Source organism: Salmo trutta, chromosome 12, assembly GCF_901001165.1.
Source record: "Salmo trutta chromosome 12, fSalTru1.1, whole genome shotgun sequence".
NCBI lineage: Eukaryota > Metazoa > Chordata > Actinopteri > Salmoniformes > Salmonidae > Salmo > Salmo trutta.
Window position 1 is genome coordinate 20,400,500 of NC_042968.1, and position 23,862 is coordinate 20,424,361.

Below are 23,862 nucleotides of genomic sequence, written 5' to 3' on the forward strand. Positions count from 1 at the left end.
TTGTATCCTGGAATGAACCCTTCACCTCATGCTATTCTAATGCCTGACATACTCTGTATGCATAATTCTGATGTCTGTATGTTTGGGAGTATGCTACTCTGTTACTGTGGTTACAGTGAGGAAGGCACTCATTAAATTCGATATAAAAGCACCTCTCGGGAAAATAGGGCAGTAGGACACAATTCAGAGGATTAGATGCAATATGGTGACGGCAAGCACCTCATTTTATATAGTACACGACAAATACCGGTCGATCCCTAAGTTTAATTTGAATGTATTGATATATAGCTGAAGAGTTTATAGCTGCTATTCAGGTAAAGTATTTGGAGGACCACAGTTAATGATTTGGATTTATATAGCTTTATTGAAGTATATTGTTTGTCAATGTAAAATCGCAAGTCGGGGCATCTGCAAGGCCAGTCTCTCTCTACCTGAACTGTGAGATGGGTGCAGGGATTTGGATATCCTGATCTCGCTCCAGTCTCTTCTCACACGCAATCAGGTATTTAACCCCATCAATCACATTCTGAACCAGCTGGACCTATATACAACACACAAACACACATAGCATTCTCTTTCAACACTCTACAACTGCCTATTAAAGCTGAATATTATGATTGTCACTTGTGCATTCTATTCTGTGGTGTAGTGATGCAGTGTCTTACCTCTGACTCACCCAGTCTGGCCAGGTTAGAGATGTCAAAGGTTGTTCCCACAGCTGCGGCATCCACACCGCCCGTACCTCGCTTCTGCAGAAGCAGGTTGTCCAGCATCTTCTGAAAACGAGCATCCCAGTAAAAAAACTACAGAAAAACAAACAGAGAACTTAGGATCCTGGAATTTGAGAAGGACAGCTCAGCACAGGGATCCCCTGAGCACAGTTTCTTCATACGACTGTTCATGTGTCAACCCATAGGTGAGTGAGGTGGTAAGGGCCAGACCTTGCTGAGACGAGGCAGGTTGCCCTGAGTCCAGTGCCCAGGTTGGAGGGGCAGGTGAGGATGTAACCCAGCCTCTCACTCCACATGAACTCCCTCCCATTCTCCATGATCAACCTCTCCACCTGGTGGTGATGACAACAACAGCTCATAAAAAGACAAAGTATGAAAGGTTTGTCATTTAAGACAGTTAACGTGTGGGTGTAGGCAATGAATCCAATCACTGATTCTGCTGGGCTCACCTCGAGTCCCCTATAGAACCTCTCAAACATCCTCTTCATGTCGCTGCCCTTCTCCATCTAGATGACCCGGGTGTGGTCCTCCTCGTTGATCCACAACAGGAAGTTCTCCTGGTTGTTGTGCCTTTCCAGACCAACGGGTTATCTCCATAGGTTTCAGCGCTTCTAAAATGCTTTCTATTGTTTGGTTTTAGGGAGTTTTTCCTAGCCACCGTGCTTCTACACCTGCATTGCTTGCTGTTTGGGGTTTTAGGCTGGGTTTCTGTACAGCACTTTGAGATATCAGCTGATGTAAGAAGGGCTATATAAATACATTTGATTTGATTTTAGAGTTCTGCTTTTATCAAACCATTATACTTACCAAATGCCCTGTGCATCTGGCCAATCCCTGGCCATTCCTGCACAGGTCAAGATCGGGGACACTGGTATATCAAACAGGAAGTGATCCTGTGAACTCCAAAAACAAGTGTTATGCATCTGTGATAGAATAAGGAAATTAAACAAATAAAAACAATTTTCCAACGCAGTGTGTGGTGCAGACTGTGTTTTCCTCACATCAATGAGCAGCTGCTGCTCCTGGTCAGTCATCTGTACTGTCCCTTGAGTTCCCCTTGCAGGCTGTTGAGGGTGTCCACCACCAGCTCCACCTCCCGGCACTCCGCCCAGCAACAGGCAGAGGGCAGGCTCAGATGCTCAGACACGTCCATGTGACATTGACACGTAGCGCTCATCAAACTGACCTGCCCGGACTATGGTAAGTACTGGCTAACTTAAACAGTTTAGAATGTAGATATGTAGGTCTGGTACCAAGTCAACTGGGTGGTTGAAGCAATGACATTTCTATACTTATATCCATGGACATTCCCATCATTCTGTACCTTGCTGGCATCCAGGTCTGTGGGGAGAGATTGTGTATAAATGTATGGCCTTAAATAAATGAAACTTTCGTAACCAACAGCGATCACAAAGCAAGGGCTTCTGTTATTCTTTCCTTTCAATACTTCTCCTCTCTACACACAAAAAGGTGGAATATTGGGAGACTGCTATTAAGAGTCTGCAGAGCACTTTCCCTCACTTCAAGGCAGAATTAAAAGCTGCAGTTGATCCCCTTTCATCTAGGTTTTATCTGTATAACACATTTATAAGGAATGGGTGACGCTCCAATATGTGTAGTAGCTTTAGAATATCTATTTCACAGTGACTGCCATTAGATTTAAAAAATACACTGAAGTTCCAGCAAGATAGGTAGTAGGCATACCAATTCACTGTGAAAAGACGCAGACCACACAGGCCGTTGTGATCCATCCCGATAGGACTCCTCGTCTCTGGCTACCATGCCAACATACTTTATGAAGGGGTGCCCAGGGTTGTCCAATCCTGTCTGGATAACATTGTCCATAGGCACACAGCTTGGCATAGAGGGAAGTTATGATGTGACTGGCCTTGCAGTGGATGTGTTTGCGTAAATCAGGGAACTCAGAGAAAATGAAGGTTGGTAACACTATTGAAATAAGTACAGACAAAAAGGGGGTACAATGATAGCACACCCTTAACGAATGAATAGGTGTTGGAGAATGTAGACACTGGGCTCTGTCACTGTCTGTCTGGGATAACTGGATTACCTGGCAGGGTACAGCCTCCTAATTTGAGCTCCTGTGGTGACATGCTCTCTGTTCAGAAAAAAAATCCTGCTGTAGCAAATGACCATACTCCACTAAGAGACAGGACTCCTATGTTGCACTTCCGAGAGGACAACAGCTTGAAGAAACTGCTTGCCATTTTCCCTGTGAAACATGAGAGGAGAGTGTGTTACTGATACTAGCTGCTGTCCCCTTGATCCCTCATGAAAAGTACTACTGAATTACTACTCATCCCTACTACTCAAGATCTACACTAAACCTACTGGTTTTACTACTTGATTGCTATTGAGATGTGTAGTAAACCAGTAGTGATTTATGTAGTGTAGTAAACCAGTAGTGATTTATGTAGTTATTTAAGTACCGGTAGTAATGAGTGATACATTGGGATGTTTCACTACTGGTGAACACTACATATTTCCTACTCAAATCACTACATAAATCTCCCTTAATGACTACTGTGCAGCTACTGAGCTTTTGGGTATCTACTACTTAAAATCTACGCATACCCACATGTTCACTATTGGATTACTACACAACGCCTACACATTACTACTGTATGCCTATTCAATCCCTATTTAATTACTACTGCCAGTGCCATCTGAGTGTGTTGTGTCACTACTGAATTACTCCTGATCCTTTTTCATTTCCTACATAAACCCTTTTGAATTACTATTGAAAACATTTACTTCTGTTTATCTATTCAAAAGCACTACTGTCACTACTAGACTAGTGCACGTTATTGCACTTTTTATTATTATTACATTAATTACATATTTACACTTTTTTGTTAAACCCTTTGAGGTCTTTGACTTAACTATCTTCAGATCCTCTTTTGTTGCAGTCACATTTCTGCACCACGTAACTTTTAGAAAATAAAGATATGCAGCAGTAGTATGTAGGCATTGTGTGGTAATCCAATTATATGCCATTATTAATCATCTGCTAACATAGGTCACATAAAACAACAAAGAAAAACATTTGATAAACAATGTTAATCTTACCAACAACGGCCTCCAGTCTTTTTATGTCGAGGGCCTCCTTGGCAACATGTCAAAAGAGGTAAGACGAATGGGTAAGTATACCAATATGAAAATACCCCACATTTGCATACAAATGCACTTATTAGGTATCACGAGGCTATATACTGTAGCTACATTTCAATGGTGCTAGCATAGAGCTAGGCTAAAAGCTATTACATCTCTATGACAACGGCAAAAACCGTTTTGGCTAGCAATCTTTTTGATGTGGATAAAAGTTAAATACACGGCTAAACAACGACATGAACGTATTCATAAATCACGATGGAAAGATAATTTACAGATGGTACCAGCATAAGGGTTATAAAAGCCAGGATGACGAAGGATGGAAGATGATTACATTAGGGATTGTCAAAAACAGTAGCTATCTAACAACAACCAAATATTTCCTGTTATGTCTTCTTCTGCGATCGCGAAAAGCCAGTGTAGTCTGGCTGTAGTGTTGTGATATTTATTTACTACCAACATCAAGTTGTAAAAGCTCTACCTGATTACTAATGAAAAGCCTGTGTAGTAAAGCTGTAGTGTTTTGACTACTTATTTATACTAACAACATCAAGTTGTAAAACTCTACATGATTACTACTTGAAACACTATGGTTTTCCTACTGAACTCTACTTGTGTATCTTGATTAGTGCATGACCTACATATTCACTACACAATCCCTACAAGTCCCTACATAGTACCTTCTACAATAAGCATAGGTTTTGTATAGTAATTCCGTAGTACTTTCTCATGAGGGATTCAACTGTCTCAAACACTATAACATATCAGAAAGTCTACAGTAATGTTAGCAAGCTTCCTTTTCACATTATGATGAGTGTTTAGGTCATATATTAGGCCAACTGTCCCGCCATCAGTAGATTCATATGGTAGGTAGGCCAACATACCTTAAATAACCTAACTAGCCTCTTGACTGGAGGACTATGGCTATACGTATTAATCCAATAACGCAGGCTGGTTTGCTAACCTAGATAGCTAGCAAGACTGGTTGGCATCGGATAGCGAATGTTGGGTTGTTTGCTCAAATCAAATGTATTTATATAGCCCTTCTTACTGATATATCAAAGTGCTGTACAGAAACCCAGCCTAAAACCCCAAACAGCAAGCAATGCATGTGTAGAAGCACAGTGGCTAGGAAAAACTCCCTAGAAAGGCCAAAACCTAGGAAGAAACCTTGAGAGGAACCAGGCTATGAGGGGTGGCCTCTTCTGGCTGTGCCGGGTGGAGATTATAAGAGAACATGGCCAAGATGTTCAAATGTTCATAAATGACCAGCATGGTCAAATAATGGTAATCACAGTGAACGGGTCAGTGTTCCATAGCCGCAGGCAGAACAGTTGAAACTGGAGCAGCAGCACGGCCAGGTGGACTGGGGACAACAAGGAGTCATCATGCCAGGTAGTCCTGAGGCATGGTCCTAGGGCTCAGGTCCTCTGAGAGAGAAAGAAAGAGAAAGAGAGAGTGTGTGTATACTTAAATTGACACAGGACACCGGATAAGACAGGAGAAATACTCCAGATAGAACAGACTGACCCTAGCCCCCCGACAAACTACTGCAGCATAAATACTGGAGGCTGAGACAGGAGGGGTCAGGAGACACTGTGACCCCATTCGATGATACCCCCCAGACAGGGCCAAACAGGCAGGATATAACCCCACCCACTTTGCCAAAGCACAGCCCCCACACCACTAGAGGGATATCTTCAAACACCAACTTACCATCCTGAGACAAGGCCGAGTATAGCCCACAAAGATCTCCGCCACGGCACAACCCAAGGGGGAGCCAACCCAGACAGGAAGACCACGTCAGTGACTCAACCCACTCAAGTGACGCACCCCTCCTAGGGATGGCAAGGAAGAACACCAATAAACCAGTGACTCAGCCCCTGTAATAGGGTTAGAGGCAGAGAATCCCAGTGGAGAGAGGGGAACCGGCCAGGCAGAGACAGCAAGGGCGGTTCGTTGCTCCAGAGCCTTTCCGTTCACCTTCACACTCCTGGGCCAGACTACACTCAATCATAGGACCCACTGAAGAGATGAGTCTTCAGTAAAGACTTAAAGGTTGAGACCGAGTCTGCATCTCTCACATGGGTAGGCAGACCATTCCATAAGAATGGAGCTCTATAGGAGAAAGCCCTGCCTCCAGCTGTTTGCTTAGAAATTCTAGGGACAATTAGGAGGCCTGCGTCTTGTGACCGTAGCGTACGTGTAGGTATGTACGGCAGGACCAAATCGGAAAGATAGGTAGGAGCAAGCCCATGTAATGCTTTGTAGGTTAGCAGTAAAACCTTGAAATCAGCCCTTGCCTTAACAGGAAGCCAGTGTAGGGAGGCTAGCACAAATTTTTTGGTTCTTGTCAGGATTCTAGCAGCCATATTTAGCACTAACTGAAGTTTATTTTGTGCTTTATCCGCGTAGCCGGAAAGTAGAGCATTGCAGTAGTCTAACCTAGAAGTAACAAAAGCATGGATTAATTAAACAGTCTTGATATGTTCGTCAAAAGAGAGATCAGGGTCCAGAGTAACGCCGAGGTCCTTTACAGTTTTATTTGAGACGACTGTACAACCATCAAGATTAATTGTCAGATTTAACAGAAGATCTCTTTGTTTCTTGGGACCTAGAACAAGCATCTCTGTTTTGTCCGAGTTTAAAAAGTAGAAAGTTTGCAGCCATCCACTTCCTTATGTCTGAAACACAGGCTTCCAGCGAGGGCAATTTTGGGGTTTCACCATGTTTCATTGAAATGTACAGCTGTGTGTCATCCGCATAGCAGTGAAAGTTAATATGTTTTCGAATGACATCCCCAAGAGGTAAAATATATAGTGAAAACAATAGTGGTCCTAAAACGGAACCTTGAGGAACACCGAAATGTACAGTTGATTTGTCAGAGGACAAACCATTCACAGAGACAAACTGATATCTTTCCGACAGATAAGATCTAAACCAGGCCAGAACTTGTCCGTGTAGACCAATTTGGGTTTCCAATCTCTCCAAAAGAATGTGGTGATCGATGGTATCAAAAGCAGCACTAAGGTCTAGGAGCACGAGGACAGATGTAGAGCCTCGGTCTGACGCCATTAAAAGGTCATTTACCACCTTCATAAGTGCAGTCTCAGTGCTATGATGGGGTCTAAAACCAGACTGAAGCATTTAATATACATGGTTTGTCTTCAGGAAGGCAGATAGTTGCTGCGCAACAGCTTATTCTAAAAATGTTGAAAGGAATGGGAGATTCGATATAGGCCGATAGTTTTTTATATTTTCTGGGTCAAGGTTTGGCTTTTTCAAGAGAGGCTTTATTACTGCCACTTTTAGTGAATTTGGTACACATCCGGTGGATAGAGAGCCGTTTATTATGTTCAACATAGGAGGGCCAAGCACAGGAAGCAGCTCTTTCAATAGTTTAGTTGGAATAGGGTCCAGTATACAGCTTGAAGGCTTAGAGGCCATGATTATTTTCATCATTGTGTCAAGAGATATAGTACTTAAACACTTGAGTGTCTCCCTTGATCCTAGGTCCTGGCAGAGTTGTGCAGACTCAGGACAACTGAGCTTTGGAGGAATACGCAGATTTAAAGAGGAGTCCGTAATTTGCTTTCTAATGATCATGATCTTTTCCTCAAAGAAGTTCATAAATGTATTACTGCTGAAGTGAAAGCCATCCTCTCTTGGGGAATGCTGCTTTTTAGTTACCTTTGCGACAGTATCAAAAAGAAATTTCGGATTGTTCTTATTTTCCTCAATTAATTTGGAAAAATAGGATGATCGAGCAGCAGTGAGGGCTCTTCGATACTGCACGGTACTGTCTTTCCAAGCTAGTCGGAAGACTTCCAGTTTGGTGTGGCGCCATTTCCGTTCCAATTTTCTGGAAGGTTTCTTCAGAGCTCAGGTATTTTCTGTATGCCAGGGAGCTAGTTTCTTATGACAAATGTTTTTAGTTTTTAGGGGTGCAACTGCATCTAGGGTATTGCGCAAGGTTAAATTGAGTTCCTCAGTTAGGTGGTTAACTGATTTTTGTCCTCTGACGTCCTTGGGTAGGCAGAGGGAGTCTGGAAGGGCATCAAGGAATCTTTGGGTTGTCTGAGAATTTATAGCACAACTTTTGATGCTCCTTGGTTGGGGTCTGAGCAGATTATTTGTTGCGATTGCAAACGTAATAAAATGGTGGTCCGATAGTCCAGGATTATGAGGAAAAACATTAAGATCCACAACATTTATTCCATGGTACAAAACTAGGTCCAGAGTAGGACTGTGGCAGTGATTAGGTCCGGAGACGTTGGACAAAACCCACTGAGTCGATGATGGCTCCGAAAGCCTTTTGGAGTGGGTCTGTGGACTTTTCCATGTGAAGTCACCAAAAATTAGAATATTATATGCTATGACTACAAGGTCCGATAGGAATTCTGGGAACTCCGTGAGGAACGCTGTATATGGCCCAGGAGGCCTGTAAACAGTAGCTATAAAAAGTGATTAGGCTGCACAGATATTTTTTTATTTGTAAATTGAAATTCGCTATCATAAATGTTAGCAACACCTCTGCCTTTGCGGGATGCGCGGGGGATATTGGCACTAGTGTAACCAGGAGGTGAGGCCTCATTTAACACAGTAAATTCATCAGGCTTAAGCCATATTTCAGTCAGGCCAATCACATCAAGATTATGATCAGTGATTAGTTCATTGACTATAACTGCCTTTGAAGTGAGGGATCTAACATTAAGTAGCCCTATTTCGAGATGTGAGGTATCACGATCTCTTTCAATAATGTCAGGAATGGAGGAGGTCTTTATTCTAGTTAGATTGCTAAGGCGAACACCGCCATGTTTAGTTTTGCCCAACCTAGGTCGAGGCACAGACACTGTCTCAATGGGGATAGCTGAGCTGACTACACTGACTGTGCTAGTGGCAGACTCCACTAAGCTGGCTAACAGCCTGCTGCCTGGCCTGCACCCTATTTCATTGTGGAGCTAGGGGAGTTAGAGCCCTGTCTATGTTCTAGATAAGATCACCCCTCCAGCTAGGATGGAGTCCGTCACTCCTCAACAGGCCAGGCTTGGTCCTGTTTGTAGGCGATTCCCAGAAAGAGGGCCAATTATCTACAAATTCTATCTTTTGGGAGGGTCAGAACACAGTTTTCATCCAGCGATTGAGTTGTGAGACTCTGCTGTAGAGCTCATCACTCCCACTAACTGGGAGGGGGCCAGAGACAATTACTCGATGCCGACACATCTTTCTAGCTGATTTACACGCTGAAGCTATGTTGCGCTTGGTGACCTCTGACTGTTTCATCCTAACATCGTTGGTCCCGACGTGGATAACAATATCTCTATACTCGCCAGTTTTAGCTTTAGCCAGCACCATCTTCAGATTAGCATTAACGTCGGTTGCCCTGCCCCCTGGTAAACAGTGTATGATCGCTGGATGAATCGTTTTAAAGTCTAATACTGCGAGTAATGGAGTCGCCAATGACTAGGCTTTTCAATTTGTCAGAGCTAATGGTGGGAGGCTTCGGCGTCTCAGACTCCGTAACGGGAGGAGTAGAGACCAGAGAAGGCTCGGCCTCTGACTCGCTGCTTAATGGGGAGAACCGGTTGAAAGTTTCTTTCCGCTGAATGAGCCACACCGGTTGAGCATTCCTACAGCATTTCCCTCCAGAAGCCAAGAGAAAGATGTCCGGCTGCGGGGACCGTGCGAGGGGATGTATACTACTATCTGTACTTACTGGTGGCACAGACGCCGTTTCATCCTTTCCTACACTGAAATGACCCTTGCCTAACGATTGCGTCTGAAGCTGGGCTTGCAGCACAGCTATCCTCGCCATAAGGCGATCGTTCTCCTGTATATTATGAGTACAGCGACTGCAATTAGAAGGCATCATGTTAATGTTACTACTTAGCTTCGGCTGTTGGAGGTCCTGACGAACCATGTCCAGATAAAGCGTCCCGAGTAAAAAAAAAAAAGTTGAGTGAGGGAAAAACTAAAAATATAAACGGTAATTAAAAAGTAAAAACCGCAAGGTTAGCAACAAAACGCATAGCAGCACGTAAACAAGTCTGCAAGTTGTGACCGGAAATGACACCTTCACGTTGGTTTGATAAGTTTAACACTAAAGAAATGGGATATTTCATTTAACATTCTAAAACACAACTGATCAGGGGGCGCGCTGAACGTAACCACTGCCAGTAGTCCAACCAGCCGCAAGATGGAGGTATTATTCCTAAAGGTTTTAGCTAAACTTTTATTTGAGTCGACCAATGTTCGGTGGAAGATTAAAACACTTTTCAAAATTAATTTTCAATCTATTTACGAACAGGGTTGCAATTGGATTTAGCCTTGGATCAGACAAGCCAAGGAAAGTGACCAGATTGAAAAGTATAATAATGTCGTTGATTGGCTGAGTAGGCAGGCGTAATTAGGCTACAGTTTGCACCAATGGTGCGACCTGTATGTCACGCGGTAGGCTATTCAACAGCGTGTGCATGATTACACGCTCCATCCTTTTGCAGCCATTAAATGGCAGTGAGCATCAATATACTTCAACAGAGCCAGGTGGGTTTTCCATCCTCACTTGTCTGGGTAAAGGCAATTTAAAAGGCTGGGGTGGAAGGGTTTGCTTCGTTTGAGTTCTTGAAAGGCTCCTCAACTCAGAGCTTTTGAAAACGAATTTGTAGTGGTGCACATTACTGCTTGTTTTAGGGCTGTGAGTGAGGGCGCTATTATTTAAAACCTAAACCATAATGTTATGCATATAGGCTATATTATGATGCATATCTGATGCTCATCAAAATGAAAACATCTGGTCTTTGCACCCCCCCTAAAAAACAATTACTAACACTGTGCAGACAATATTTTTTATAGATTATTCCAGCAGATGGCGCTATACTACTGTGTATATTACTCTTGAGCAGTAGGTGTGTCCAAATCATGTGCATTTTCTCCTTGCCCTCGTTCGCCATGACGTATTTCCTGAGGGGCTATGTGATGTGGACCCCTCAGCTGTTTTGAGAGGGTTCATACAATCATTTTTTTTGTTTTTTTTGTAACCATTAACAATGTAGTATGGTAGTTGTAAGACTATATTCGATTAATTAGTATATCGAAGAAGACAGGGGATCATGCGTAATGTAAAACGGGAACTGGTAAGCCTACAGAATAAACCCTCTTAAGGCATTGGAAAGTTTCCTGATAATTGAGGCGCTCATGGGGAGTTTTGTACTGGTGTGCCTTCGTTCCTGGAAGAGGCCAGACTAGTTGCTTAGTGCGAGGAGTGTGCTTTGCCTGTCATCGGTATTGCCTTGTCCCTATCAACGGAGACACTCGGGCTGTAACTGTGTCTGCCAAAATGGCATTACGAGCCTGGCTGTAACGTTAGCTGAAACATGACGCCGTCGACTTTGATCCCGGTTGTTGTTGTTCTGTGGAGTGGGTTTGTTTGAAATTATATTCCGATTACCGTCCAAATCGGAAAGATCAGAGAAACAGAAAACTGGGATTAGACACGGGACATATTGTGTGAAAGAGCGCGTGCTCTGAGCGGGTGCTCTGAGCGCCGCAGAATCGCAGGAGGCTGCATTGTATGAAGTAGATGTAGCTGATAACGCGATACAGTGTTACTTTACTGAAATACCAGCGGGAGACGATTCAAGGAACGTCTTGTATTCGAAGTTTATCGCCCAGCTGTATGCAGTTGTCAAGGACATTTGTGGTAAGTTCTCGTTTTTTTTTAGCAATAATAAGCCATTTCTGCTATGATCCACAATTGTTGTCATAAAATATAATGAAACTTGAATGGTTTAGTGAAACGTGGGAACTTTTTGGGTCACGAGCAGAAGTTTTATTTTATAGCCTAACTGGGCATGTTGACTCACTGGTATAACGGCCAAAAGAGGAGATATTCACTGTTTTGCGACCAACTTTAAGAAAGACCTCTTGAAATACTTTTTAATTTGAATTGTAGCTTGGCTCCTTAGGATTTGAAGAAGGATCTATTCGGTGGAGTAAACGCTAATACTGTAGCTTTGCTACTGTATATGATTAATCATTTTTCATGGTAATTTAACACTTATGGCAGAGAATATTAATTATCTGCAAGCAACATACAGTGGAGTGTTAGAGGAGCTCAAGACAAGACGGGATATTGTAGTATGCTGTAAATGTTAAAACCTTAGGACCTGGATACTCATTGTGGATTGTGATACAAATGTATTGTCTTCATCACGTATTCAAGTGATTATCACCTCTAAGTGTCCCTATCATGTCTCCGTGTGTCAGAGCACAGCAGTCCTCTCCCGGAGTTCCAATTTGCCTATGGGGAAAATGCAAATTGTGCAAATAACCACTGGGCTCTGTGAAAGTTTGTTCCTGTTTAAGATTACTTGACTTTCTAGCCATTCCTCAACTCCAGAGCCAGTGGCCATGTTTTGATTGCTAGTAGGGAGATCTGACACCTCTGGCAGGGAAAATGCTGAAGGATTCTAACCTTGGGCACTGCTCTGTGGTTTGCCAATGTTATCTCCTGTCAAGGGCAATAGCAGCATCACCACCCCCATCTGCAGTTTGACTTACACTTTGTGAAATGATCACCCAAGAATGTGATGTGTTTTCCATTTGGCCTTTGCTGACCCTTTTAGATAATTTCAAGCAGAGTTATGAAATGTATGACTACTTGCTGATTTTGATTCACATCTATCTGTTAACACTTGTGCAGCTTTATAATATTTGCTGCCAATGTATGGTATCATTTACGCTGCTAACACTTATGAGCACTGGCAGCAAAATGGCTGGTTTCCCACTTTCTCCTGCGAGCAGTAAAGTAGTTGAGCTTTTGTTATTCCACGGTGTATGGTTTTTATACTGACATTAAACTCCGGCTGAACGGTTGAGTGCCCAGATGAGGTCACTAGGGGTGTGTGTACTTTGAGCCATGCATGTCTGTGAACGTTAAAAGGAGGCTTGGGGAAGGTGCACACCTCTGTCTGTGTGTCTGCTGCCTCCGCATCAGATCGGACTGCATCAGAATCACAACAACAACATTAGTCTGAAGCTCAAAGGTGAGCTGCATTTCTTACAGCTTTTTTCCCCCTTGAAAGTGTTATGCTGTTAAAACTGTAGTTTTCTTTAGGGCATTCAGAGAAAACCCAGTGAGTTTAATCAACATTTCATTCAGATAAGTATTTTGTCTTGTTTGCAGCCTCTTAAATTGGAATGTTTTGGTCTCTGGGCTCAACAAAAACAATTTTTTTGTTGTTGTTGCCAGAAGCTAATTACCACTCTGACCATGTGGTTTAGCAGGTTTTAAACCAATGCTTGATCTGGACCTCTGCATTGTGTCTTTAGCATTGCAAATAATTCTGAGTGTATCCTAAATCTTTGGGCACAAAGAAGCTTTGGTGTGCTCGAATAAATAACTTAACTAACCGTAGAGAATCAGACTGATTCGTGCCCATCTCAGAGGAATGGTCTGACTTTACAGACTGTCTAACTTTGATTGCTGCTCTGATAGCACTGGCTGCAGTTGGCAGAGCAAACTCCTCTCATAGTTGTGGCAGCACCACAGCTCTTCTTCCCTGCAGGGTTCCACATGCACTGAGGTTTAGGGAACAATGGGACAAATAGTGTATCTGGGTGTGATATAATGGCTTTCGTGTGGCTTAAATGTTTCTTATTTCTGAGCTAAGGCTTTTTCATTTTTTTGCCAGGCATTTTTTTCTCTACCTTTTCTGTGACACTAGTAATGTCAGTCGTCATTGGAATAATTGGAATGTCAGTTTCTTGTTTCTTGAGCTGTCAATCCGGGCACATTCCTGCTATTGTAACGTTGTGGTTCTTTCTGCCATTTATAGTTAAAGTTAAAATTGCATTGTATTTGGTGGCTTTGGCCAAGCGTTCTGTCAGAATAATACATCCGTTCTGAAAGCTGAAGTTGTTCCATCTGAGTTTTCATACTGGTACTTTTTGTAGAGTTGTTTTTTAATTGTTTAGTGATGAAAAGATTCATCACCCCCTCTAAAATATAATGATGTTGCCGGCCAGTACGACAGCAAAACAAGGCATTACATAAAGTGGAAATGTTGCTGCTTGTTAGGTGGGTATGTTTTGTCGGGCCTATTGTAACAGCTGTAACAGAACACACTGCCTGGAGCACTGGACAGGGATTTGACGGCCACTCTACCAATGGATTCACAAACCCTAGTGACTAGTAGTATTTCAACTCGATCTTTGAAAAGTTCTCATTGAATGAAATAACCTGGAATGCATCAAATGTTTATTCAGATAATTATTTTGTCTTGTTTGTGGCCTCTTAAACTGTAATGTTATTTTTGCTGTTGAGCTCAATAAACAAGTTGTTTTGCCACTCTGACCATGTGGTTGAGCAGGTTAAGACGATGCTTAATCTGGACCTCTGCATTAGAGGTTGACCGATTTATGATTTTTCAACGCTGATACCGATTTATTGGAGGACCAAAAAAGCCAATAACGATTTTAATCGGACAAATTTGTATTTTATTATTGTTTTTTGTTGTATTTTTTATTTTTAAATAATTCTTACAAATATGTATTTTTGTAATAATGACAATTACAACAATACTGAATGAACACTTATTTTAACTTAATACATAAATAAAATCAATTTAGTCTCAATTAAATAATGAAACATGTTCAATTTGGTTTAAATAATGCAAAAACAGTGTTGGAGAAGAAGGTAAAAGTGCAATATGTGCCATGTAAAAAAGCTAATGTTTAAGTTCCTTGCTCAGAACATGAGAACATATGAAAGCTGGTGGTTCCTTTTAACATGAATCTTCAATATTCACAGTTAAGAAGTTTTAGGTTGTAGTTATTATAGGACAATTTCTCTCTCTACCGTTTGTATTTCATATACCTTTGACTATTGGATATTCTTATAGGCACTATAGTATTGCCAGCCTAATCTCGGGAGTTGATAGGCTTGAAGTCATAAACAGTGCTGTGCTTCAAGCATCGGGAAGAGCTGCTGGCAAACGCAGGAAAGTGCTGTTTGAATGAACGCTTACGAGCCTGCTGCTGCCTACCACTGCTCAGTCAGACTGCTCTATCAAATCATAGACTTAATTATAATATAATAAACACACAAATACAAGCCTTAGGTCATTAATATGGTCAAATCCGCAAACTATCATTTCGAAAACAAAACGTTTTTTCTTTCAGTGAAATACGGAACCGTTCCGTATTTTATCGAACGGGTGGCATCCATAAGTCTAAATATTGCTGTTACATTGCACAACCTTCAATGTTATGTCATAATTATGTACAATTCTGGCAAATTAATTACGGTCTTTGTTAGGAAGAAATGGTCTTCAGACAGTTCGCAACGAGCCAGGCGGCACAAACTACTGCATATACCCTGACGTGAATGCGCTTTTGTTAAATCATCACCCGTTTGGCGAAGTAGGCAGTGATTCGATGATAAATTAACAGGCACCGCATTGATTATATGCAACGCAGGACAACCATTTATAGTTAACTAGTGATTATGTTAATATTGATTGTTTTTTATGAGAAGTTTAATGCTAGCTAGCAACTTACCTTGGCTCCTTGCTGCACTCGCCTAACAGGTGGTCAGCCTGTTACGCAGTCTCCTCGTGGATTGCAATGTAATACCGATTTGTTATGAAAACTTGAAATAGGCCCTAATTAATCGGCCATTCCGATTAATCGGTCGACCTCGACTCTGCGTTGTGTCGACCTCGACTCTGCGTTGTGTCTTTAGCATTGCATATAATTCTGTAAGGTAATCATAAATCTTTGGGCATGAAGAAGTTTTGGTGTGCCCGAATAAATGTTTATTTTATGTAATATTATTTGTGATGGAATTAGGATACTATAGTACAAATTGGAACATTTTAGTTATGAGTAAGTGTATGAGTCAGGAGGGATTTTTCCTCATCTCTATACATTTTCTGAAAGGTGCAGTCAGAAGTAGTTTTATAGCTAGATCAGTATTGAAGAGATTTTAACTGTGCCATGCTACTTTGTACCTCTGCCTGCTATTTTTTTTATCTTTAATGTGTTGAATCCTCCAGGATTTTTCACCCAGCTTCTCATTTAGCATATTCATGCCATGCAACACTATCTCTCTGCTTTGTTTCTGCATTTCAAGACATTGTCTTTTTTCCAGCCGATCTGTAATTTGCATTTATTGGGTTTCAATTGCCAAAAGTGCTTCAAAGGGGAGCTGAGCCTTGCATGTTTTTTTCATATTTTCTTCTTTCAAATTTCCTGTGTGGAACTTGAGCCTCCAAGGTTCCTCAGCCAGAGCCCTATCCCAGCTGAGGTCTCATAACTGACTGACTGCCAATGGCTAACACTCATCCTCATAGGAGAGATTTCAGCTGGTCGTCCCATCATTCTCTCTCTCTCGGACTCGCTCCGTGACTCATCATCATCCAATTTCGTTTTGAAAGACAGAGCTGGAAATGAAATGTTATGTTCGATGAAATATCTTCTTGGAAGGTTGAGGAACAGGTAGGGCCAGTGTTCTTTGTAGCTTTTTGGGGAGGTAATGGAAGAACGGAGGTCTCAAAGCAGCCTCAACCACATTCTCTGAAGTCAGCTGGGCTACATTTCTTAATTGGTTTCACTCTGAACACCTCTCATACTAGTGGCTAGGGATATCTATGGGGTTGGACAGTTACTTTTTTTTCATGATTCCAGTTCACAATGCTCTTTACTTGGAGAAGTTTGTCTGAAGTTGGAGTGCCAAGTTTTCTCATGAGTGAAAACCTAGACTAGTCATTGCTGGGTGACTTCTAGTCATTGCTGTACAAAAGTCTTCTACCTTGGCTTACAGAAGGAGAGTGAGAGGGGAAGTAGAGTTGTACATGTGTGATCATAAGCTTTGCATTATACATGGTAAGAGACATCCACTTCTCCACCACCTCCAGTGCTGAGAAAAGCCAAGAAGCAAAGTTAGGAGGAAAATAATACCGGATTTGTTACTAGTTTGTCAGGTGAACAGGCTGTTCAAGTCTGCCACACACAAACCATCTGCATTTGCAATCAACATTTTCATGCTATAGAAATTGGTATGGACTCTGTTTCCTTCAACTAATGATTGTTGTTTTCTTTCAAAGTGCCTTTTGTAATTCCAAATACAATACGTATTTAATTGTCATAGCTTCACTGAAAGGGAGAAGTAAGGACCTTGGACTCCTTTAACTCAAAAGTAATTCAAGTCTGTTGTTAATCTGGTATTGTTCCCCTGTAAATGTTGATATCTTCACATCACTCTGCTCTCCTTTGGTAATGCTGTTGTCATGGTTGCAATGTAACAAGTCAGCAAAAGTTGGCAGGATTGACTTCCCTCTGACATTACATGCTGCTTCAGCTCACTATTACAGCACTCTGAATAGAAGTTGTAAGAGTTGTTTTTCTCATTGTGCTGAGCGCTGCTACATGTTTAACTCTCTCTTTCTTCTTAGGTGATCCCGGTGCAGTGACTGTCCTGTGCTGTCTCTCTGCGCCCCTGTATGTCCCCCGGCCACCCCCGGCCTATCATAAAGACGCTAAGCTCAGGGACTGCGCTGCTGTAGGACACCATGGCTCTGGGCCTTCCATCCTCCTCCATGGGCCCCTGGTCCCGGCTTGCTGAGCGGCTGCTGTTGGGGCCCCTGCTGGTCTTGCTGGTGTCTGGGCTGGGCATGGCCCTTGGTCAGAGGGTTTACACCAACACATGGGCCGTCCACATCGCTGGAGGACCAGACGAGGCTGACCGCATTGCCAGTAAACATGGCTTCGTCAACCATGGCAATGTGAGTTGTTGGGGATTCTTCACCCTCTTTTGTTTGTCTCTGTGTGTTTTGTCTAAGTGAATAATTAGGGAACATCTACTGCAGAAAGTGCTGCTCTATACCGCTTTTCCCACATTGCCTGTTAGTGCCAAAATACCTGACCTCAAATTGGCTTAAGTATTTATTAGACTTGGAAGTTGCCAGCCTCTGAGGCACCTGGAACCAATTTAATTATTTCACTTTTCTAGAGCAGAAAAAATACTTATCTTTAAAAAAACATTATATATCGGAGTAATATCGACAGTGTTTGGTATTTATGTCCCATATAACTTGTAAAATGCAGTGCTTCCTCTGGAGATTTAGGCTAAATATTAGTTTACCAGAAGCAGCGGTCCTTATAGAAACCCTCTGACTGTTTAGTTTCAGTTCATCCATTCCAGAGAAATTACTCACCCAAAAGACTAACCGCAGTTACCTGAACGACTGCAGCATTGCCTTTCTGGGTAAGATGTCTCTTCTGTTACTCTTACAGAGAGTGGCTGACCACAACCTCCATACGAATCAAATCACATTTTATTGGTCACATACACGTGTTTAGCAGATGTTATTGCGGGTGTAGTGAAATGCTTGAATCATACACCTGTGTGTCTGTGGAGATTTCTGCATTGTCCTGAAAGCGTCACTCATCACTCTGCTTTTCACACAGCTTTTGATCTCATTGCTTAAGGGGAGGAGGCCTTCAAAGTGTCCCATATGCTCAGCCTGCTGTTTTGTTTGTGGTAAATGAGTTCATCAGAAAAATGGCCTCCCGCCTCTCTCTGACATGTTAGCATTCTCAACACTAACAGTCTTCCATGCTTTTTAGTTTCTGTTCAATGAAACATCCCACAAACTTTTTTCTGTGGTGGTCTTCCTTTGTCGCAGATGAGTCAAGTCATGGTACATTTCATGTGGCGTTACCAGAACTTCTTCCCTCATGTCTCCTCAATGCGTTGTGTTGTGGCATTGTTTGCATAGCGGAGCTGTGTGTTTGTCAGGAACAGATGATCCTACAGGAGCTTCCTGACCGGAACGCCCAATCAGAGCGTGGGTGAGATGGGACTTTGAACTATGAATTGCACAGTGTGGCTGAGGGAAGTCTAACAGGCAGTGACAGGAATGGGACTCCAATCCTATGAGCAGCACCACCAGGGTTTAGGTTTTCACTTTTCCTCTCCTTCCTTCCGTTTTGAGGACAATCTATGAATAATTAAGCTCTCCTTGCGATAGTTTGTTGTTGGTGCCCCAGTGGGTGGGTGGGGGGGGGGAGGAAAGAGAGAATTAAACATTTCCTGTTTGTAAGTGGACCATTATATTCTCTGGTTGCTCCATCAGAAGACTTCAATGTGGGCATGATGAGTAGAATTACTTTGTTTTTGTTGCCTCTGTCTTTTTGCATCCATTTCAAATGTAACTTTTATAGCTTCCTTCCTGGTTAGCCTGTATCCTGCTAGGCAACTAGATCTCACGTCTTCCAGTTAGAGATCATTCATGATGCATCTGGTCATGGAATAGATCTGAGTGTAAGATAATAATTATTCAGGTGACGTAAGGTGATACCTTTTTAGTTGGGTGTTTTATCATTCTGACATGTCTCTCTGTAATAGTTTCCATACAGATTTTTTTTGTATGCTGCCTACTGTGGAAATGTAGTGGCTGTCAGTCAATTTCCTTTAAAATGCCCTTTTGCTTAAAGGTCTATTTTATACTAATGCCATGGGCAATAATGTTGATTTATCAAATAATGATCTGAACCACATAGTAAACATCAGCGTAGCCCATTTTAGAGCTCAGACTGACTCAATAAAGGTTGCAAATGGGGGGGGGGGGGGGGGGGGGGGAGAGAATCATTCAATGGTTTCTGAAAACTCACCAGAGAGAGATTAATCCCTGTTGGGAAAATAACTGGGGAGGATTGTGAAATCACTAGCTAGTGAGCAAACACAAAATGGTTTCAAGAAAATCGGATCCTTTTTAGTTCATTTCTTTATAATATGTTTACAGTGCATCCATGAACAGATTATATTTTGGGCTATGGGAAGGTCAGATGGTAAACCTTCCCTCCCACTGACTCCTAGTTTGTGTTTAGTGGGTGTATAATGTCAGTAATTAGTAGTGGTGTGGAATTGTAGGCTGACGTGTGGGTTACTGATTGATTCTAACGGAAAGGGAGATCCAGTAATTCTTCCTTCTGAGGGAATCGAAGGAGAGTTTAATCAGCCTGCCCTGCCAGTGTGACCGGTGACTGGCCCTAACATGTGGTAGTTAGGTTACCTCTGTAGCAGTCAGCCAACCAGGGACAGTAGTGGATATCTGGGGGGCCCGGTAAGAGAGTGTATCTCCTTCCACACCAACTGACCCCTCTTTCCCCTGTGTGATATTGACAGTAATTGAAGAGCTTGGTCGGACATGAAGCCAGGCTTCCTGCCCTGGGGCAGGCTTGGCCTGTGGGTCTCTCTGTTGACATGTTAGGCCTCTCAATTTTAAAGACTAGACCCCACCATTCTTCACAGGGCATCCATTTTTGATTAGGGCCCTGTATTCCGACAGCATTTCTTACCGATCATCAGGAATGTTGTTGACTAATCAGCAATCTCACTGTGAAATGTCCAATGGCTTTGTTTTTACTATGATTACTGGTAAGCCATTAACTATGTGCTGGCCATAAGGGAGTAAGGAATCCAGACATGACCATTAGAGACACTTACTCAGACTGTGTCCAGGAAACGGCGAGCTGTGTGTGGGCGTCTGTCTGTATGACTGCTGAGTAAATTTGTCCCATCACCATAAAGGGAATTGAACATGTTGGAGACTTAAAAAGCTGTTTTGAGCCAAAAATGGTAAAGTTTTGGGCCTCCGTTCGGTTGACCAAAGCCAAGTTTAGCCAAGCCTCATTGGTCAGATCACTAACTCTACTCAGCTAATGTGCTTTACTCTGACCTTTTGCTCTGGCAAAAAACAACACTATTTTCTCTACATGGTTATACCTGGCCCAGCCCCAGACTTACAGCGGGAAGGGACATGCTGTAATGACAACACTTCAGCTTTTATAAGCTCTTGTCCTCCACTTTAGAGTTGTCAGAGTCTGGAAATGGAGTCTGAAATGTAGTTACATTTTTCTCTCCACAGCAGTGTGGTATTGGAGTCTTCTCAGACATTTAGATTGCGCTTCCGTTGCCCTCGGGACTCTTCTTGAGGAATAAGGCAGCTAACTTCCTCAATACAAGCGTGGCACTTCTGTGGTGTTTGCACCCCCTTTTATGGTATATATTTGGCCTTCATGTTTACTCAATTGCAGTGGGCTCCAGTTAGAGGACAAGGTTCACCCTGTCATGCTGTTAGCTTTCACACTGCAAGTGAGTACTCAGTCACTGTGTGTGTGATATTATAACGCTACCTCCTCCAATGTGGCTACAGGAAAACCACAGTGTTTTGACATCAGCATAGGCTGATGTAAACACATTATCTTGACATTCAGATCAGCCCCCTCACTGGTAGTTTCTACATGCCTCATCCTCTGTCTCTTATCAGCTTGGTTACGCACTGCGTGACCTTAACTCTCTCAGACCCAAATCAAAAACCTGCCGGGAGGAAAAGGCCTTTCACAGGGTGACGTGGCATGAAACCTGCAAATGTAGAAATTCCCAGCCAATGTGTCCCTGGAAGATTGACCATCGCACCTAGAGCAGCACTGACTACAGCTGTGTTTGTTTTGTGGACAAGGCAAGGCCACAAACGGCATCAGGCAAGGTTGATGACTTGATGGGCTGTTGATGCAACGTGTGCAGCCCCCTCCCCCTCATTAAAGTAGACCATCAGGCAAAGGAGAGGGGGCCAACTGGGCACTAAAAGTGAGCGGGAGCGAGGAGCTCTGTATGGCCTGCTTGGCTGAATGAAGTGTGAGATGATTGGAGTATGGTAATGAGGGGAGCAGCGTTTTTAAATTTGGGGGGGTGCTGTGGTGTAGAGCAGTGAGTCGAAGGGTGGGTGCTGAAACTCGCCCTAGGTGGTTATGTGTGTGGTAAGGTGATGCTGGGGGTGTTCCATCCCTCTGTATTTCTTCTGGACTCATCTCATTACCATGTGGATCAGTGTGAGAATGTGTTCATCTGCTTTATCTATCTGTATAGAAGGCCATGGCTAGAGCCCACAGCTGCATGGACAGAGGCCCTACAGAACCATGACTACACCTTACTACATGGAACAGTCCCATCTGTTCAGCCAACAGTACATTTATGTGCGGTATCTGAAAGGAGATAATACCATCATGCAGAGATTCTCTATTGAAATAGTCATACTTAATGATCTTCCTGATGCAGTGAGGCATCCATCGCCAGTCATTGTGCAAAAGCAATTGTAGTAGATCTCAAATCAAAGTTTATTTGTCACGTGCGCCGAATACAACAGGTGTAGACCTTACAGTGAAATGCTTACTTACAGGCTCTAACCAACATTGCGGGGAAAAAAAGGTGTGTGTGTGTGTGGGTAAGTAAAGAAAAAGACATTTGAAAATAAGAGTAGCAAGGCTATATACAGACACTGGTTAGTCAGGCTTATTGAGGTAGTTTGTACTTGTAGGTATGGTTAAAGTGACTGCATATATGATGAACAGAGAGTAGCAGTAGCGTAAAAGAGGGGGTGGTGGGACACAATGCAGATAGCCCGGTTAGCCACTGTGCGGGAGCACTGGTTGGTCGGGACAATTGAGGTAGTATGTACATGAATGTAAAGTTAAAGTGACTATGCATATATGATGAACAGAGAGTAGCAGGGGGAGGGCACCCAATGCAAATAGTCTGGGCAACCATTCAGGAGTCTTGTGGCTTGGGGGTAAAAACTGTTGAGAAGCTTTTTGTCCTAGACTTGGCACTCTGGTAACGCTTGCCATGCAGTAGTAGAGAGAAGTCTATGACTGGGGTGGCTGAGGTCTTTGACAATTTTTAGGGCCTTCCTCTGACACCGCCTGGTGTAGAGGTCCTGGATGGCAGGCAGCTTTGCTCCAGTGATGTACTGGGCCGTACGCACTACCCTCTAGTGCCTTGCGGTCGGAGGCCGAGCAATTGCCGTACCAGGCAGTGATGCAACCAGTGAGGATGCTGTTGCAGCTGTAGAGCCTTTTGAGGATCTCAGGACCCATGCCAAAGCTTTTTAGTTTCCTGAGGGGGAATAGGCTTTGTCTTGCCCTCTTCACAACTGTCTTGGTGTGTTTGGACCATTCTAATTTGTTGTTGATGTGGACACCAAGGAATTTGAAGCTCTCAACCTGCTCTACTACAGCCCCGTCGATCTCTGATAAAAGCAGTTATTCTGGCTTCCCTGGACTGATGGTGAATGAAATGAGGGTTGCAGGACCTGGTGAGGACTGGCCTCCCACAGCTGTGGTGTGGGGCTGGTGTGTGCAGGTGTTGTATTGAAGTGGAAGGAGGGCAGGGGGATCACAGGCTGCAGCTGAGGGGGTTTTATGACCCCCCCCCCGATTGTCCCTGTAGAGTTCCCCTCCACTCCACCCCTGGGACTCAGCAGCTCTGGCCCCTGGCTGTTTTTTACAGCAATGGTCCACTGATGTCTCTGTTAAAAACACAAGCACCTTTTTCTAATTTCACTGTTAAAAGTGGATTTGATAGGTGGCCAAATGGCCCGAGAATATTTTTCTCGTTGCGTGCTAGAGCTCTCCGAGAATGCAGGTGTACTGCAGTAGTTGGCGTTTCTCAACCTTGGGTGTTGCCTAAGCTCTGTCTGGCCTGCCTAAGACGCCTCTACCCCCTCATGCCTGAGACGCCTCTACCCCCTCATGCCTGAGACGCCTCTACCCCCTCATGCCTGAGACGCCTCTACCCCCTCATGCCTGAGACGCCTCTACCCCCTCATGCCTGAGACGCCTCTACCCCCTCATGCCTGAGACGCCTCTACCCCCTCATGCCTGAGACGCCTCTACCCCCTCATGCCTGAGACGCCTCTACCCCCTCATGCCTGAGACGCCTCTACCCCCTCATGCCTGAGGCTTGAGTCCTGGTGTTAAACCTGTCCCTCTGCTGGAATAGTCTGCTATTTCTGGGGCTTACCTTGTCTCGTGTGGTTTACTGCCCCTGCCTGGCTTAATGGTCTCATCTCTCTGGTCCTCTTTCTATCTACTCCTGATTAAAGACATCTATCCACAGTCAATTACTGACATTATAGAGTGATTTCGCCCTGGCTTTTAT

At 43.3% G+C, this 23,862-nt stretch overlaps 1 protein-coding gene and 1 pseudogene across 2 annotated transcripts in view; one reads left to right on the forward strand and one right to left on the reverse strand.

The window, feature by feature from the left end:
* Positions 1-341: 341 nt before the first annotated feature.
* LOC115203142 (creatine kinase U-type, mitochondrial-like) lies at positions 342-4,150 on the reverse strand (annotated as a pseudogene).
* Positions 4,151-10,841: 6,691 nt separating this feature from the next.
* Positions 10,842-23,862, forward strand: part of LOC115203143 (furin-1) — a 95,144-nt gene continuing 82,123 nt past the window's right edge. The window contains exons 1-2 of one of the 2 annotated variants that reach the window (XM_029767551.1): positions 10,842-11,559; positions 17,315-17,644. In XM_029767551.1, coding sequence (XP_029623411.1) covers positions 17,432-17,644 — 213 coding nt within the window. In that variant the 5' untranslated portion in view covers positions 10,842-11,559; positions 17,315-17,431. Of the gene's footprint in view, positions 11,560-12,804; positions 12,905-17,314; positions 17,645-23,862 lie in introns of those variants that run through there. The other variant, XM_029767550.1, reaches the window with a different exon arrangement.